We start from the raw sequence: 14,776 nt of genomic DNA on the forward strand, positions 1-14,776 counted from the left end.
ATGGGAGGATGGGAGGATGGGTGGATGGAAGAATGGGAGGATGGGTGGATGGAAGAATGGGAGGATGGGAGGATGGGTGGATGGGAGGATGGGAGGATGGGTGGCTAGGGGAATGAGTGAATAGGATGGTAGCTGGAGATAGGGTGGGTAGAGAGGGGAATGTTGGATTGGTGAGTAGCTCAGCAAAAGGATGGAGAGGTAGATGATGGTCACTAGGTGAGCATCAGATAAACAGACAATTTCTCGCTTCTTGTTGCTGTAGCCTCTACTTCTACATAGAGTTGTTAACAGAAATCCTGTTTCCTGAATCATTTGAATACATAGGGGGCAGGAAACAATACCCAGGGATGCTCCTGTGAGAACTCCAGGGCTATTATGCAGTTCTGAAGAGATTTTGGTAGTTGAGAAAAGATGCCACCACACTACAGAAACCAATGTAAAGGGAACTCACCGAGGAGCCTGTTCACACAGACTAGGAGCAGCTTTGATTCCCCCAGTCCCTGCAATGTCTTCCTACCCCTCCAAGGTTTTTAGAAGCTCCCCTAAAAAGTCTGCTACTTTTTTCTTTCTCCTTGTACTAGGAGTTACTGATTTACCACTACAGGGACTTGGCGGCATTCCAAGTTCACCCACTCCTGTGGCTCCACGGCATGCAGATGGCAGGAGAAGAGTAAAGATGAGGATGGAATCTTAAAGAGGAAGCAACAACAACAACAACAAAAATAACATGAGGACAGGAGGGCTCCCTTCTGTCCATGTGGCTGAGAAATAACTTAGGATCCTGGTGCACTTTGGAGATAGTCCAAAGGAGTATCTGCATGCACCCTACAGGCAAGGGCTTGGAAGTATACTGCACGCAGTGTTCCTCCCGGGCTGATGAGCGTGTGTGCTAAAATTACCTTGATCTCTACCAGGCAGCTGAAAGATGTCAAAAGAGTAAGCCATCAGGAACGAGTCCGCCCCCGTGGCTGGAAAGCTCGCCTGTCAGTCTAAGGGAAAGGAACCCTGCTCTGTCAGAGAAGAGAGGAAAGGTTTACCCCTGGAGGTGCAGCCATTGGCCGGGTCGATTTCCTTCCCGTCAACTTTAAATGCCCAGCGTCCTGGAACATTGACATTTGTGGTCTCTTGGATATTTACAATCTCAGGAGTTCTTGACCCCGGTAGGCTGAAGAAATTCGTGAGGTTTCCACCATTAAATCCCGCCTAGAGCAAGAGACAGAGAGAGAGAGAGAGAGAGAGAGAGAGAGAGAGAGAGAGAGAGAGAGGAGAAAGAGAGAAAGGTTTGAGTGAACACCATTTCTATTAGTTATCTGAGCTAACTACTTGTTTTTGTTTGTTTGTTTTGTATTTTTAGTTTTTTTGATACAGGGTTTCTCTGTGTAACAGCCCCAGCTGTCCTGAAACTAACTCTATAGACCAGGCTGGCCTCAAACTCACAGAGATCCATCTAACTCTGCCTCCCCAGTGTTGGGATTAAGGGTGTGTGCCAGCACTGCTCAGCACCAACTACTTTAAGAATCCATCACACCTGGAAACAAGAGGTTACTTTTTCCCTGAACTCCACCAGGCCACCATTCAAGGTGTGGAAGGCCTATCTAGTTCACCCCATGCCCAGATTAAGGTAGAAAAGATGAACAAGGCTAGCCCCTCAGTGCAACTACAAGATCAGACATGTTTCTAGAACAAAGGTATCGGCAGGGCTCTGTCCATGATGCTAAGCAAAGCAAGCAAAGGATGTAATAATTTAAATATCCAAGAGGACGAGATGGGGAGCCTCTTACCTGTGCCATCACACCCCCAAGGCCTGTCAGGGGGTCGCCACCACTCGCTGTCCCGGTAGTCCAGTTGATTTCATAGTAATTAAAGAGTGTGAATGTATAGGAGCCATCGGACACCAGCACGGCCTGGAAGGTGTTCACCTGCAGAATGTGCAGAACAAGCTCAGGAGCTCCTCACCCAGTGGTGGCTCCCCGCTCCCCCCCTACCCTCCACCCTACCACCAAACAGCTCTGAACTGTACTGCTTCCGGGTCCTCATGCTCTGTCTTTTCTCGAAATTTGTCCTCGCCTCCAGTGCAAAAAAGCAAGCTGTGTAGGACTCTGTATCCACACGAGAAATTGGCTGAGATAAACCTGGAGTCTGACTCAGTGCTCCCCCCACCCCGCCCCACCCCGTGACATCTCTTTTGGACCAAAACAGAAGATTCAGAGGACCTGTCTGAGCATGCTATGACTTGAGAACACCTATAGATGGCAGCAGGAGAATAAACTATAGGAAAGAGTCAAGCCAGGGACGTCAGCACCCATCCCTGCACCCACAGCCAGAGTGGGCAGGGTGGGGCGGGGAGGGACGCAGAGAACCCAAAGCTCCAGTACAGTGGTCCTCCAGACTGGGCTCTCCCAGTTCCTAGAATACATCGCTAGTCTGGATGAGACGTCTCCCCTTTTTAAAACGAAAGTTGGGAAGTGATTTTTAAGAATCACTTTCTGGAAAGAAAATGTTCCTCTAATTGAGCATTTATGCATGACTTAGTATCTGCAAAATCATCAGTGCTCATCCGTAACTCAGACTGAAGCTAAGATGGGCAATGGTTTCAGTCCATTCCATTTAGAGCTAAGTAGCTACGGACTAAGGGAAATGAGTTGCTGGAAACTGAGCAGTGACAGGGTCATGGTACATGGGATCGCAGCCAGAACACCCAGTCTACCTCTCAGGACATGGTCACTCCATGCCGTCTTAATTGCAAACTTTTGAGAGGACAGAGATGTTATATAAATCCAAACCAACCTCGCAGTTGGTACTCAGATATAAGATGCATCAAGCTTTGACTTTTCCTATTTCCCTTTCCTAATCCCCACCCTTGGGCCTGTGTTTTCAGGTAATGCAGATCAAAAGTGAATTAAAAGTAGCCATTATAACCTTTCTCTGTTCAAGCCTCATCCTTTTCCCATCTGCCTGAGAGCGCCCCAGTTAGCATTCAGCGAGAGAGCAGAGGAAGACCCAAATTCCTATCCTGTGTAATCAGACTGGGGTGGAGGATCTTGGAAGCCCATTCTAGACAGTCCCAGGGAGGAGTACCTTGCTAGTAAAGAAAAGCCCCTTTTGTGAAAGAGAGCCTTCTCCTCCGGCCCTGTGTCTGCCACCGCCGATGGCGTTTATGATAGAGTTGGCTGTGTATATGCCTTCATTCTTTGGGTTCATTTAACAAAAGAGGGAAGTGGGACACAGAAATGAATGATCAATAAACTCAAGGTTTCTACAAGATCACTAGTAGGGCCAGATTCAAAGGATAGGTACAAAGTTAGGGTCGTGCAAGGACTGAAGCTGGACCCTGTTCATAGTAGGATGCCCCTTGAGAAGTGAATTTCTATCAACTTTAGGTTGGAAATACCTGTGGCTCAAGAAGTCCTGAGAGTTCCTCCCCAAATCACGCCATTTCTTGTTACTCCTAAACCAACCAGCTATCCCAAAGCTGACCTGTCTAACATATGCACACTCCTCAGGTGTTCACACACACACATACACACACACACACACATACACACACATACATATACACACACATATATACATACACATATACACACACATACACATATACACACACACTCACAGACACATATACACATACACATACCTATGCACACATTTTCCCCAATACTCATTTTAAGACCTTTCTAGATCTGTTTTTGCACTCGAATTCAGAGAACTCAGGATCCTACCTGGGGGAAGCGCCTGAAGAAAGCGGTTAGGAGCCAGCCTACAGAGTTCAGCATGAAGCCTCTGCTCTGTCTCTTAGGAGGCTGGAGCCCCTCTTATTGTCCCCTTGGAACATAGCACTTGGGGAATTTTTATGGGACTTAAGAAACAGCCGACTCCAGGGCTGGCACATAGTTAGAACTTCAGTAAACGCCAGTTCTCCTTAAATACATCCATTTCCTCTTTAGTTGGGCTTCCATGGCACTTCCTTTCCTTAAGGTCTCTCCAACCCCCTATTTAGTAGACCCAGTGATAAGCAGGCAGTCTTGGATTGGAGAGGTGGATCCATGTCAAAGATAGGGATGATGGGCACATTGCTATTCTACAGAAACCATCTTTTTCTTTTCTCTCATAGAGCTCAAATCCTTCAAAGTTTCACTGTTCATCCTCATGGAAATAGATCTTACTTGCTTCGGAAACTGGCCCCGAACTAGGAAGCAGAAAGCACCCACATTATCTGGCCATTTTTACGGCCAGTAGAGGTTTTGGTAGAGGAAAATGGTGGTCAGCATTTGATGGGCATTTCTTCCCTCCCCTACCCCTTCACTGACACTAAAATTTATCGATTGCTGGCACCCTGCATTCTAGCGCTGTAAGATATGAGGCTTAAAGAACATAAAGTATCACCCAAGGAGTCGTTAGTGATCCATAACGTGACAGAGGGAAATGCATGCTTCTTTAGGGGTTATTTCTAGCCAATGCATCTGCCGTTTATACGTGCATCTTTCTGTTCTGCAGGACCTCTTAGCAATAAAGTGCTTTGAGCTTCTCTAGTCAGACAATACTAAACCACATGCTCATTGCATCCTAGCCATGAATTGCAAGACCAGCACTTTTGAACCTCTCTCTGGTACACAGGGATTTCAGTTCTACCCCTAAATAGTCAACTCATTGCCAGGAAAGCAGATGGAATTAGAAATAACCCTACGAAAGAAGAGAACAGATATTTTTAAAGCATCTCTGCTTACTAGGGAACTGGAGTTGAAGATGCATGTGTTTGCAACTTCAAAAATCTCCATTATTGTGGTCACCCAAACAAGCTGTATGTGTCCATGGAAACTGGGGTTTTTCCCCTTTAGGCAGAAAGTTGATTGCCTCTATGATATTACCAGAGATAATCTTTTTTATTTGACTTTTATTCGACTGCTCATTTGGGATCTCAGAGCAGATGTTGAAACTTTATTCAGGAATTGCTTTAACTGCCCACTCTAATTAACATCAAATATGAATCATTTCAGCCCTGGTCATAATAAAAAAAAAAGTCATAACATAATAAAATGAACCAGGCTGTTTGTTCCCAAATCAGACACCCTGCTTTTCTCTTCCTATCATATTTTATTGAGGGGGAGAAAAGGGAAATTATTGATAGTGAGAAACATGTGTGCCCCTGGCAAGAGAAAACGGCCTCTGTGTCCCTCAAAAGATCCCTAATCGCATGGCCTTGAATAAGTCTCAGGGTCTCAGTTACTCTCTCACAAATTTGAGTGCTGCCTCCTGCAAGAATATTGTCAAGGAACGCCTCTTAGACACTGGTAATGAATTGTGACGGGTGACGCATCTGAAATATTTCAGCTGACTGGACTGGTTCACACTGATATTTCCCTCTGTTTCCTGGAAAGTGGGTGGCAAGACCCATTAGTGTAACTCAAGCCAGCTGACATTCCTCAGCTCTAGCAATTAGACTGCAGCTCGATAGTGAGGACGGACAGGACCGAGGTGTCAGAGGCCCGCGGAAAGGGGGAAAGTTGAGTGATTACAGGCGTGGTGCTGCTGCCTCCGTAGAACGTGACTTCCTCCCAGGTCACGATGAAAACCCAAGTGGCAGAGAAGGTCGCCATGTCTTTGAAGTACTTCCTGATGTCCTTGGTGGCTCTTCTCAAGATGGCGGGGTCCATGGTCTCTCTGTAATAGATCTCCCCCCGAATTCCATTGTGCACATCTGCCCAAAATGGAGCAATGAAGGCCCTCCCGTCCGTCAGGGGAAAGGACTCCGGCGTAAACTGGCTCACTAGCACGTTGAAGGAAACAACACCATTGTTATTGACCTACAAAAATAAGAGAGGTTTTGCACAGGGGACCTGAAAACAGGGAAACTTCAGAGTCACAGATTAAGACAGACACACAGCCAATCACCTGGATGAAAAGGGCTTTTAAATTGCTGACTTTGAAGCCCTGAGTACCTGTTCCCAATGCTCAGATGAGGAGGTTCACTTACTCCCAGACAGTCTCATTGGTTTTCTTTCATTTTCAATGTGTAGTCAGCATCATTCCTTATTAATAACCAGCCTCGTTTTCATGTTCTCGGTCCGATCTCTATTTGCATTTATTAAATGATACTGGGTTGTGGGGTGTGTGTGTGCGTGTATGTGTGTGCATGTGTGTGTTAGGTCAACCTGGGGATAATGAGACAAAAAAGACTAATTTGTTGAGAGCCACATGTTCACAGATGCAAACCAGACAGGGGAAAACAAACAAACTCGAAAGTCCAGTTCAAGTTAATAATTGAAGCACTTCATAGCGTACCCCGAGTCTTACTCTATAATAAGTCAGGGACAGATGACTCAAACACCCCTTGGCTGAACTCAGATCTCAGGGTGAGCCGTATCACCGTATCACCGTATCTCTCTGGGTGAGACAGAAACAAACAAAGGGAAACTTCTCTTGTTATTGTAAGTTCTTCCTCACTCAGAAAAAGGACAAGGCTAAGACCTAAGGATGTCCAGTCTCTGTCCGGCTCTTGTCATTTGACAGTGTCTTTGTGCCATCGCTGCATAGAAATTGAGACATGAGTACTTTGCATTGCATGTGAAAATACTACCGAGTGGTGGTTGTTTTATGACCTGCAAATGGCTTAGGAACAACAAAACCTTACTGCAGTGTGTCCCCTCAGTCCATTCAGGACCTGAAATCCATCCCGTGTCTGAGAGAAACCCCTGTGATGGGGGTCCTCACAGTTCCTGGGCAGAGGAAAGCCGGGGATGATGGCCCTCTCCGTCACACTGTTTGTTCTGTTCCCACCAATCAGCAACAGGCTAGGCATTAGCAGTGACCCTAGTTCCTTGGGGAAGTGCTTTGCCACTAGACTGAGGAGGACACCTCAGTACGCATCGGAAGAAATTCTGTGAGGTTTTGGTGTGAGAGGGCCAGAGCAGGGGAATGTTGGAATCCTGTTGTCTTCAAGGAACAAAGAGCCGGGCGGTGGTGGCGCACGCCTGTAATCCCAGCACTTGGAAGGCAGAGATAGGCAGATCTCTGTGAGTTCGAGGCCAGCCTGGTCTACCAAGGGAGTTCCAGGACAGGCTCCAAAGCTACAGAGAAACCCTGTCTCAAAAAACCAAAAAATAAATAAATAAATAAAAATAAAAAATAAGGAACAAAGAACCACCCAGAGGTCTTCGGATGATTGAAAGACTGTACTACTCAAAGCACTGGGAACTCGTGCGATAGTTTGCCCCCCGCCCCGAGCCCCCACCCAATGATCCTGCCCTCAACTATGGTTTGTGCTTCTGCAAGGCCATGAACTGTGAAGCTCTATGTCACACTGTGCAATGGGAGAGAAAGAGGAACTGGCTGAAATACAGGCCCTAGGGGCCTGGGAGGCTAAGACTCCCAGAATGGAAGGCCTTTCGTTTTCAAAAGCAGGTCAGTACACTTCAGAACTCACAGTCAGCTCCCTCAGACACAGTCCAGGGAGGCCTCCTCTGTGAGGAGGATGCCAGAGCCATGTATTTGCTAGGGGAGAACCGGTGTAATTAAAACACAGAGGCTCACCTGCGGAGGAGGCTGGCAGGGAGAGAGAAAGACAGAAAGATGTATGTGTTTTGATTGTATTCTATGGTTGAGAGCAGTGGCTCTCAGACTTTGAGGGGCACCAGGATTACCTGGAGAGCTCATTAAGGCAGATTAGTAGGCTCTCTCCCCTGGTTTCTGAGTCAGCTGGGGTGGAAGGTGACAAGGCAGGTGACGCTGCCCTTGGTTCAGGAACCCTTCCTTAGAGTAGTGGGAGAGGGGGTGATTTTCTCGCTGCATGCCAGCAACCACCAAAGCAGCAGCCTCGGGGCAGACATGGAAATGCTCCAAATTCATTTGTTTGTTCCTCCAGGGTAGGGCACAGACCTAGGGTGAGATGCGGCAGAATCTGCCTATGCCTCCCTTGGTCCATGAAGGCAGAGATGAAGACAGGCTCAGCTGCTCCAAACCACAGTCTCCCCAGCAGCAACTTAAACCCTCCAAACTACACAGCCTGAGAAGGCAGGTGCTGGGAGAGCTCTGACAGCCACGGAAGCACTTCCTAGCACGGGCTCAGCGATGGCACGGGCTCGACAATGGCACCCTCTGGCACAGCTACCAACCTGAGAAGGGTGGCCAGTTCTGCAAACAACTTTTATGCAATCATTGATTATTCATCTCTCGTGCTCCAGCTCAGCCTCAAATTGGTTGGAAGCCCAAGAAGAGCAGATGCCTAAACTTTTCACACCCCCAGAAGGGAGCAAAAAAAAAAAAATGATATTGCTCCTATTGTGGTTCATTGTATCTTTTTTTTTCTTTATCTTGTTGAGTAGCCAAAATGATGTGCATGGCATTGGAGCCTCTGCTTCACTTCGGGGTTTAATCACCCACAAAGGCAATTTATTGCCCTGTATACTCCTCCACTATGAACATTAGCCATTAAATATACCTTTGACTTTCTTAATCATAAAACCCATCAGCTCATGAAATCTCAGAACTTGTCGTTTTGGCCGCCGATAAATCCTCTATCGTCAGAGCCCCGGAAAGGGGTATTCAACGTGTTTTCCTTAATGACAAACAGAAGGGAGAGGCGCTCGGGAGCAGCTGCTGCACTTACATAGACGGTGCGGTAAGGAACACCAAAGAAGAAAACGGGGATGGTCAGCTTAATTTCAGATGAGCTTCCATCATCTACTTTAGGGGTTTTGGTGTCATTCTGCCAAAACGGATACATGAGCTCCCTGGGCTGGGCTGTCAAGAGAGATGGTGGTTACAAAGATTAGATGGCAGCTGCCACTTCCGTTCGGCAAGCTACTCCCCTCCCACCCACTAAAGTCAGTTTGTCTGAGTGTGGTTTATAAGCCAAAGGCAAGGCAGACGGGCTTTCCATCCTGAGTCTATGCTATACCCAGTCCATGATCTTTGCTCTTCTGTCTCTGGGGGAAAAGGGACACACACAGTCTCTACTTAAAGCAAAGACCTACACGCTTTATTATTGTGTGCCCGTGCACTGGGGAGAGCAGTGGTGAGTGTGGGTGGAAAGGTCATGCCACCATGGGTACCTGGGGCTCTCAGGGTATGGAGGCAGCCTTTAGATCTGCATGGCTGAGGAGGACTTGCTTCTTGAGTAGACAACCAGGTGGTGAGAAGGTGGGTGTAACCAGAGAGCACCCTCCGAAGCTAAGAATTCTATTTACCAGGAGGGTCCCAAGAGTTTTTTCCTAAGACCCCTGTCCTTCCTGCCACACAGCAGAAGGCATCAGAGCCCAAGAGAAATAATATTGGAACCAGCACAAAGTGGGGTGAAAAGGATTGGTAGTCACTGCCTGTAAGTGACCTTGACCGAGACTGGCCCAAGGCTCTCTGCCCAAGCTCTAGTCACAAAAAGCAGACATGGGATTCTCCAGCAGAGGGAGTTCTGTGTGTCCGTGTGTGTGTGTATATGTGTGTGTGTGTGTGTGTGTGTGTGTGTGTGTGTGTGTACGTGGAGTGCTGAAGAACTCTGTAGGGTGGACACAATGTTCCTCCTCGTCCTCTTAGTCAGAGATGAGGCGTTACACAGACCCCCTTCCTGGATGCTTGGGGTGCAAACTCTTGCAAGGTATGGCCCAGACTGGTGGGAAAAAAATAAGACAATGTCCCCAGGGCCTATGCTACCAGGGACCTGGCACAACTGCACCTCTGAAGTAATCAACATGTCGTGTCTGGTGTCACTTTTCTCTGTCACTGTTCTTTCTCCTTTTGAATGAAAGTTGGATAACAGAACATTTTTCTTCCTTTGAAAGTTTATCTGTAGTTTTCTGGGGGTGGAGGGTGGGGGTACCTGATCCATGTGGGGGTGGGGCAGCTGATCCACGCTGGGCTGTGGTCACAGCCCTCAAGCCTGTCTGTCCAGAAGCTGACACCCAGTCTCATGTCACCGCACTCTCCGGGAAAATCCCTGCTTTGCACTGATGGAGCTGACAGGGGGGAGGACAGCTGGTCGTGGCCAGTTCTTCCCCTTGGGGAGCCTTTTAGTAAGTGGACAACAGCCCCTGAAAAGAGCTTGCAGAGTGGACAGACAGCAGCCTGGAGGGCCAGGCAAAGCGCCCGCACCTTCGCTCTGGAGTTGGTGCAGGTCTGCCCAGATAAAGGTTCACTCTCTGGGGGACAGCATCAGGAAAGCAGGGCACTAGTCCAGTCATTAGTATTCACACATTATGCCGTGCATCTCAGAAGTCTGGGAAACTGACCAAATCCTAACCTGTAGGAGAGGCTGTGGCTGATTGAATCTGGGGAGCACTCAGCCAGTGATCTGGGTTTGAGATCACAATCCGTATTCAGAAAGGCTCTTTGAGCATTCTTACATTATGGCAACAAAGTGTAAATTTTTAGAAGATAAAAACTTAAAAAAAACTGTTTGTAATTCTTACTTTGGTATTAAACACAGGTACTTATTACATTTGAATTGCTAGCACATATAGAGGCAAACTACAGGTCTGTCCTTCATAGGGAACTTTTTGGGAGTCATGCCCAGTACTGAAAACATCTCCAGTTCACATGGCATGCAATCCTTTCCAGGCAAAGGTCTAATTTGTATTTTGCACAGCAGTGGCCAATCTGTCTGGAGAAGGGCATATCAAGCCTGCTTTTAAGGACACAGAAAGCATTGATGATGGAGACCGCCCTAACTCTCTGTTTGTTCCAAGATTCTTCACTTAGTTTGTGATGTTGAACAGAAATAACACACAGCTAAGAGTCTCCATCTCAAGAATATTACAGATAAGCACATCCAATACCGTACAACCTCAATAAAGATTTGTTGAATAAATAGGACACTCAACAAAAGGGGACAGAAGTAAACAGCAGTGATTGCCATCTTAGAACCTATTACCATTGAAAACAGCACATTTGGCAGCATGGCCTATGGCTAGTGTCAGAGTTAGCCACAGAAACACTATCCCTACCCATGCTTGCTCTAAACTAGGAATTACACAGTAAGTAGAGTTGTGTTTCTAGGATTTCTCCTTTTTACCAAAGAAAAACACACTTCCTTGGAGTAGAGGTGGGAAATGGAGTCGCTGGGATTATTGGAGGGAAATCACTCTACTGTTACTTTGGGTTATGGCATACAACTTTTTTTTTTTTTTTTTTTTTTTAAATTTTCGAGACAGGGTTTCTCTGTAGCTTTTTTTTTGTTCCTGTTCTGGAACTAGCTCTTCTAGACCAGCCTGGCCTCGAACTCACAGAGATCTGCCTGCCTCTGCCTCCCGAGTGCTGGGATTAAAGGCGTGTGCCACCACCGCCCAGCTGTAATACAACTTTTAATTCATCCAATTCTAGAACAGTGGGCATGATCTTAAAGGAAAGGTCCTTCCAAGACCTGAAACCATGTGGCATCTGAACGTAACATATAAACATGCAAAACAAAGGTGCTTTGGAATATAAACCCTAGAAGAACAAGATGTACACAGATTGCCCTATCTTTCTAATCTAAAAGCCCAAGAACAGCAGGAGGAAGACATACACATGGTCCTTTGCTAACTTAAGGTAGAGACAGAGGAAAGAAGGGATCATGAGCACTCAGGGAGCTAAGTAGCTTATTCCATTTGTAGTTTTACATTTTTGGCCAATGTCATCGGTCCCTGAGAAACAGGTCACCAACACCATCGTTACTGCTGCAGCTTCCTAACTTGGAGCTAACATAAGAACACTCTTTAAAGTCTCCAGCATATGCTAGATGGGATCGATGACGAGAGAGGTGATGGACAGCCTCAACTCCTACATGTACTTGCACGAGAATTAGTCTGCATTATTTTATAGACCTTCACCGGTATATACAAATTTTTTCAAAGTTAAATAAGAAAAAGTGAGCATCATTCAAAGTTAATGCATTTTACCCTTGACAACAGAGTTTAATTTACTTTTTTTTCTCACCTTGTTGTATCTGCAGACACATGTACACCTGCCCTTGCAATTATGATGCCAACAAAAGTGTCTCTTTATAAATTCAAGAGCGTGCTGATCAAGAGCTTTATGAGATTCTGTCGTACTCACCTTGGTGCTGAACAAGTGCGAAGATGAAAGAGACCCAAATTCTAAGTAATGATGAATAATTCATCCTGAAATTTTAAAAAAAGAAAAAGGAAAAAAAATCCCCTGCTTGCCAGAATAAATACAACACCAGGTGTGATTGGTGGCAACCCCCTGAGACACACCACAACCATCACAGAACACATTCACATCATGGCGTCAATGCCGAGTTGGTCGGAATTCCCAGAAGGCTCGTGGGTCCTCCTGAGCTTAACACTTGGAGAACAAGGTAGACCCCCCAGAAGAAGACTGCCTAGAAGTGTACATGGGTGGTCAGGTAATTAGTGGGGAGTCGATGCAACTTGCAAGGAGCAAGGGAAAGGTGTCTACTCTGCATCCGATTCAAACAAAAATAGCATCCAACTCCAAAACTGCAGGTCCCAGACTGGGTCTCGGGAACGCTAGCCTCTATAAGACCCAGCAGTCCTAATCTCACAGGGCATTCTCCATCAGGGTCAAAGAAATGTTGGTTAAAAGACCACGTGTTTCTCCAGGTAGGAGGATTTAGAGTATGTCATCCTCTTCTCAATGACATGGAGCCAATCAGTATTTTACTAATCAGACTCACAGGTGGTCTAAGATTGCCCACCGACATTCCGCAGTGAAATGAATGATCGATGGTTGGCTTTGGTGCTCAAAGAGCATCCCACCAGAGTGGCTCCTTGGAAATACAACAGAAATAGAACCCGGCACGTGAGCAACTCGTTAGTTCCAGGAAATTAATTAAAAGTAGGAACATCACAGAGCTGAACTCGTTTGCATGTTAATTTACGCTCAGTTGAGCGGGTGGCTTTACCCTCTGTTAGGAACGTAGATAGTCTGCGCTGCTCCAAAAAAGCTGAGATGCAAGCACACCCGAAAGCTCCAAGTTCAATGTGCACCTGCTTGAGAACCTAGGCACAGACCAGGAAACCTGCTCCCAACAGCGTTCTTAAGGATAAACACCCTGCTCTTATCATTTGAGGTTATCAGTTTTTTTTTTTTTAAGCCAAACTTTTAGAAGAAACCAATGAGATGATACTGTGAGAGTATCATGTCAGCTACCAGTCATGCCCATTGAGGTCTCAAGCATAGAGCAAATCTAGTTAGTTTGGCTGCAGATGGCAGAGTACTCTAGCAGATATCACATGCAGCTCGGGCGGAGGCAGCGCAAGCTTCAGGCTGGAGGCCTTGGGGGAGCGGTGCGGACAGCAGCAGCAAGGAGGAGTCATTTAGATAGTTGTATTTATGAAAACATGCCACTAACCTGTTCTGTCGAGGCTGGAGGAACTGAGTGGGAAATAATAAGCCAAATCTTGGTGAGTCCGGAAAATTAGGTATAAGAATTCACACCGGTTCTCCCGTCTCTCTGCCAATTATTTCTGATCCCTGAAATGACGTCCGAATCCTGAACTCTTAAAACCAAAAATTCGGTTAGTCCCGCACTAGCGTCAGGGAGTGTTGAGTTGCAATCAAGTTGCTTTCTATTGATTAAGGAAAAGTAAATCTGAAGATCGGTTTCAGGACTGCGTGGAGAGTCTCTTTTCCTGAAAAACTAGACCTCCCCTCTCCTTTAAAAGGAAAAAAAAAGTGGATTCAGATGGAAATGTCAGGTACTTGGAGCCGAAACCTTGGTTTTCTCTGATGGGAATCACTTTGCACTGAAAACACAAAGGAAACCCTCCCTTTCTCTTTGTACCCAGGAGAAGGCAAGTGTCTAGCATTACAGAATTAGCATCCACCAGCATGGGAGAAAACCCAACAAAGCGGCTCCCTCCGACAGTTAAATGAAGTTGGTTTTCTACTGAACTTTCCTTTTTCTTTCTCTCTTTCTCTCTCTCCTTCCTTCCTCCATCCCTCCCTCTGTCTCTCCCTCTCCACTGTCTGTCCCTCCTTTCTTTCTTTCTTTCTTTCTTTCTTTCTTTCTTTCTTTCTTTCTTTCTTTCTTTCTTTCTCTCTCTCTTTCTCTCTCTCTCTCTCTCTTTCTTCCTCTCTCTCTTTCTTTTTCTTTCTTCCCTTCCTTCCTTCCTTCCTTCCTTCTCCCTCTCTTCCATTCTCTCTTGCTTTCTTCTTTCTTCCTTCTTTTCTATCCGTTCACATACAGACTCTACTCTGATCCCCCCTTCCTCCCCGCCCCCCACAGGTATATATAAAGTATTTAATGAAGCTTTCCCAAATGTGTCTAGGTATTTATTCCTTGTTCTCTCTCTCTGATTCATTCCGGGGATGCTCAAGGGCACTTCCCAGGCAAAGGAGAAAAAGGAAACTACGCCTGTGACCCTTAGGCTGATACCCCTAAGGGTCTTCACAGGTAGTGGGGTACAGGCTTCCCCTGATGAAAGTGCCCAGGAAGGACTTTGGAAGGGGGTTCAAACAAAGAAAGACCATTCAGCTTGATGCTTGCACAAGACCAGTGAACATAAACTAAATCCAATCCAAATTAGTTAACTCTGGGCAAATACACATACAAGCAACACTAGATAAACTCACTAGATTGTGTTTCCATTTGTGCATATAAATATATATATGCATATATACATGCATGTACATATGCATGTATGTGTGCAAGTCTATGTAACAATAATAATTAAGAGATCATGAATTTGAAAGGGGGAGTTTGAGGGGAGGAGGGGGTAAGAGTGATATAGATACAATCTTCATATACAAAAATCTCAAAGAGTTCCAGGACAGGCTCCAAAACCACAGAGAAACCCTGTCTCGAAAAACCAAAAAAAAA

General features: G+C 46.1%; 1 protein-coding gene across 2 annotated transcripts in view; it reads right to left on the bottom strand.

Moving 5' to 3' along the window:
- The window catches only part of Tecta (tectorin alpha), a 69,979-nt gene extending 57,891 nt beyond the window's left edge, over nucleotides 1–12,088 (bottom strand). For both annotated transcript variants that reach the window (XM_026779345.1, XM_026779344.1), the window contains exons 1-5: nucleotides 12,025–12,088; nucleotides 8,606–8,739; nucleotides 5,517–5,804; nucleotides 1,782–1,919; nucleotides 1,038–1,203 (exon numbers count right to left, since the gene is read on the bottom strand). In XM_026779345.1, the coding sequence (XP_026635146.1) occupies nucleotides 1,038–1,203; nucleotides 1,782–1,919; nucleotides 5,517–5,804; nucleotides 8,606–8,739; nucleotides 12,025–12,088 (790 nt within the window). The remainder of the gene's footprint in view (nucleotides 1–1,037; nucleotides 1,204–1,781; nucleotides 1,920–5,516; nucleotides 5,805–8,605; nucleotides 8,740–12,024) is intronic.
- Between the last annotated feature and the right edge of the window lie 2,688 nt (nucleotides 12,089–14,776).

This window comes from Microtus ochrogaster, chromosome 5 (genome assembly GCF_000317375.1).
Source record: "Microtus ochrogaster isolate Prairie Vole_2 chromosome 5, MicOch1.0, whole genome shotgun sequence".
Classification (NCBI taxonomy): domain Eukaryota; kingdom Metazoa; phylum Chordata; class Mammalia; order Rodentia; family Cricetidae; genus Microtus; species Microtus ochrogaster.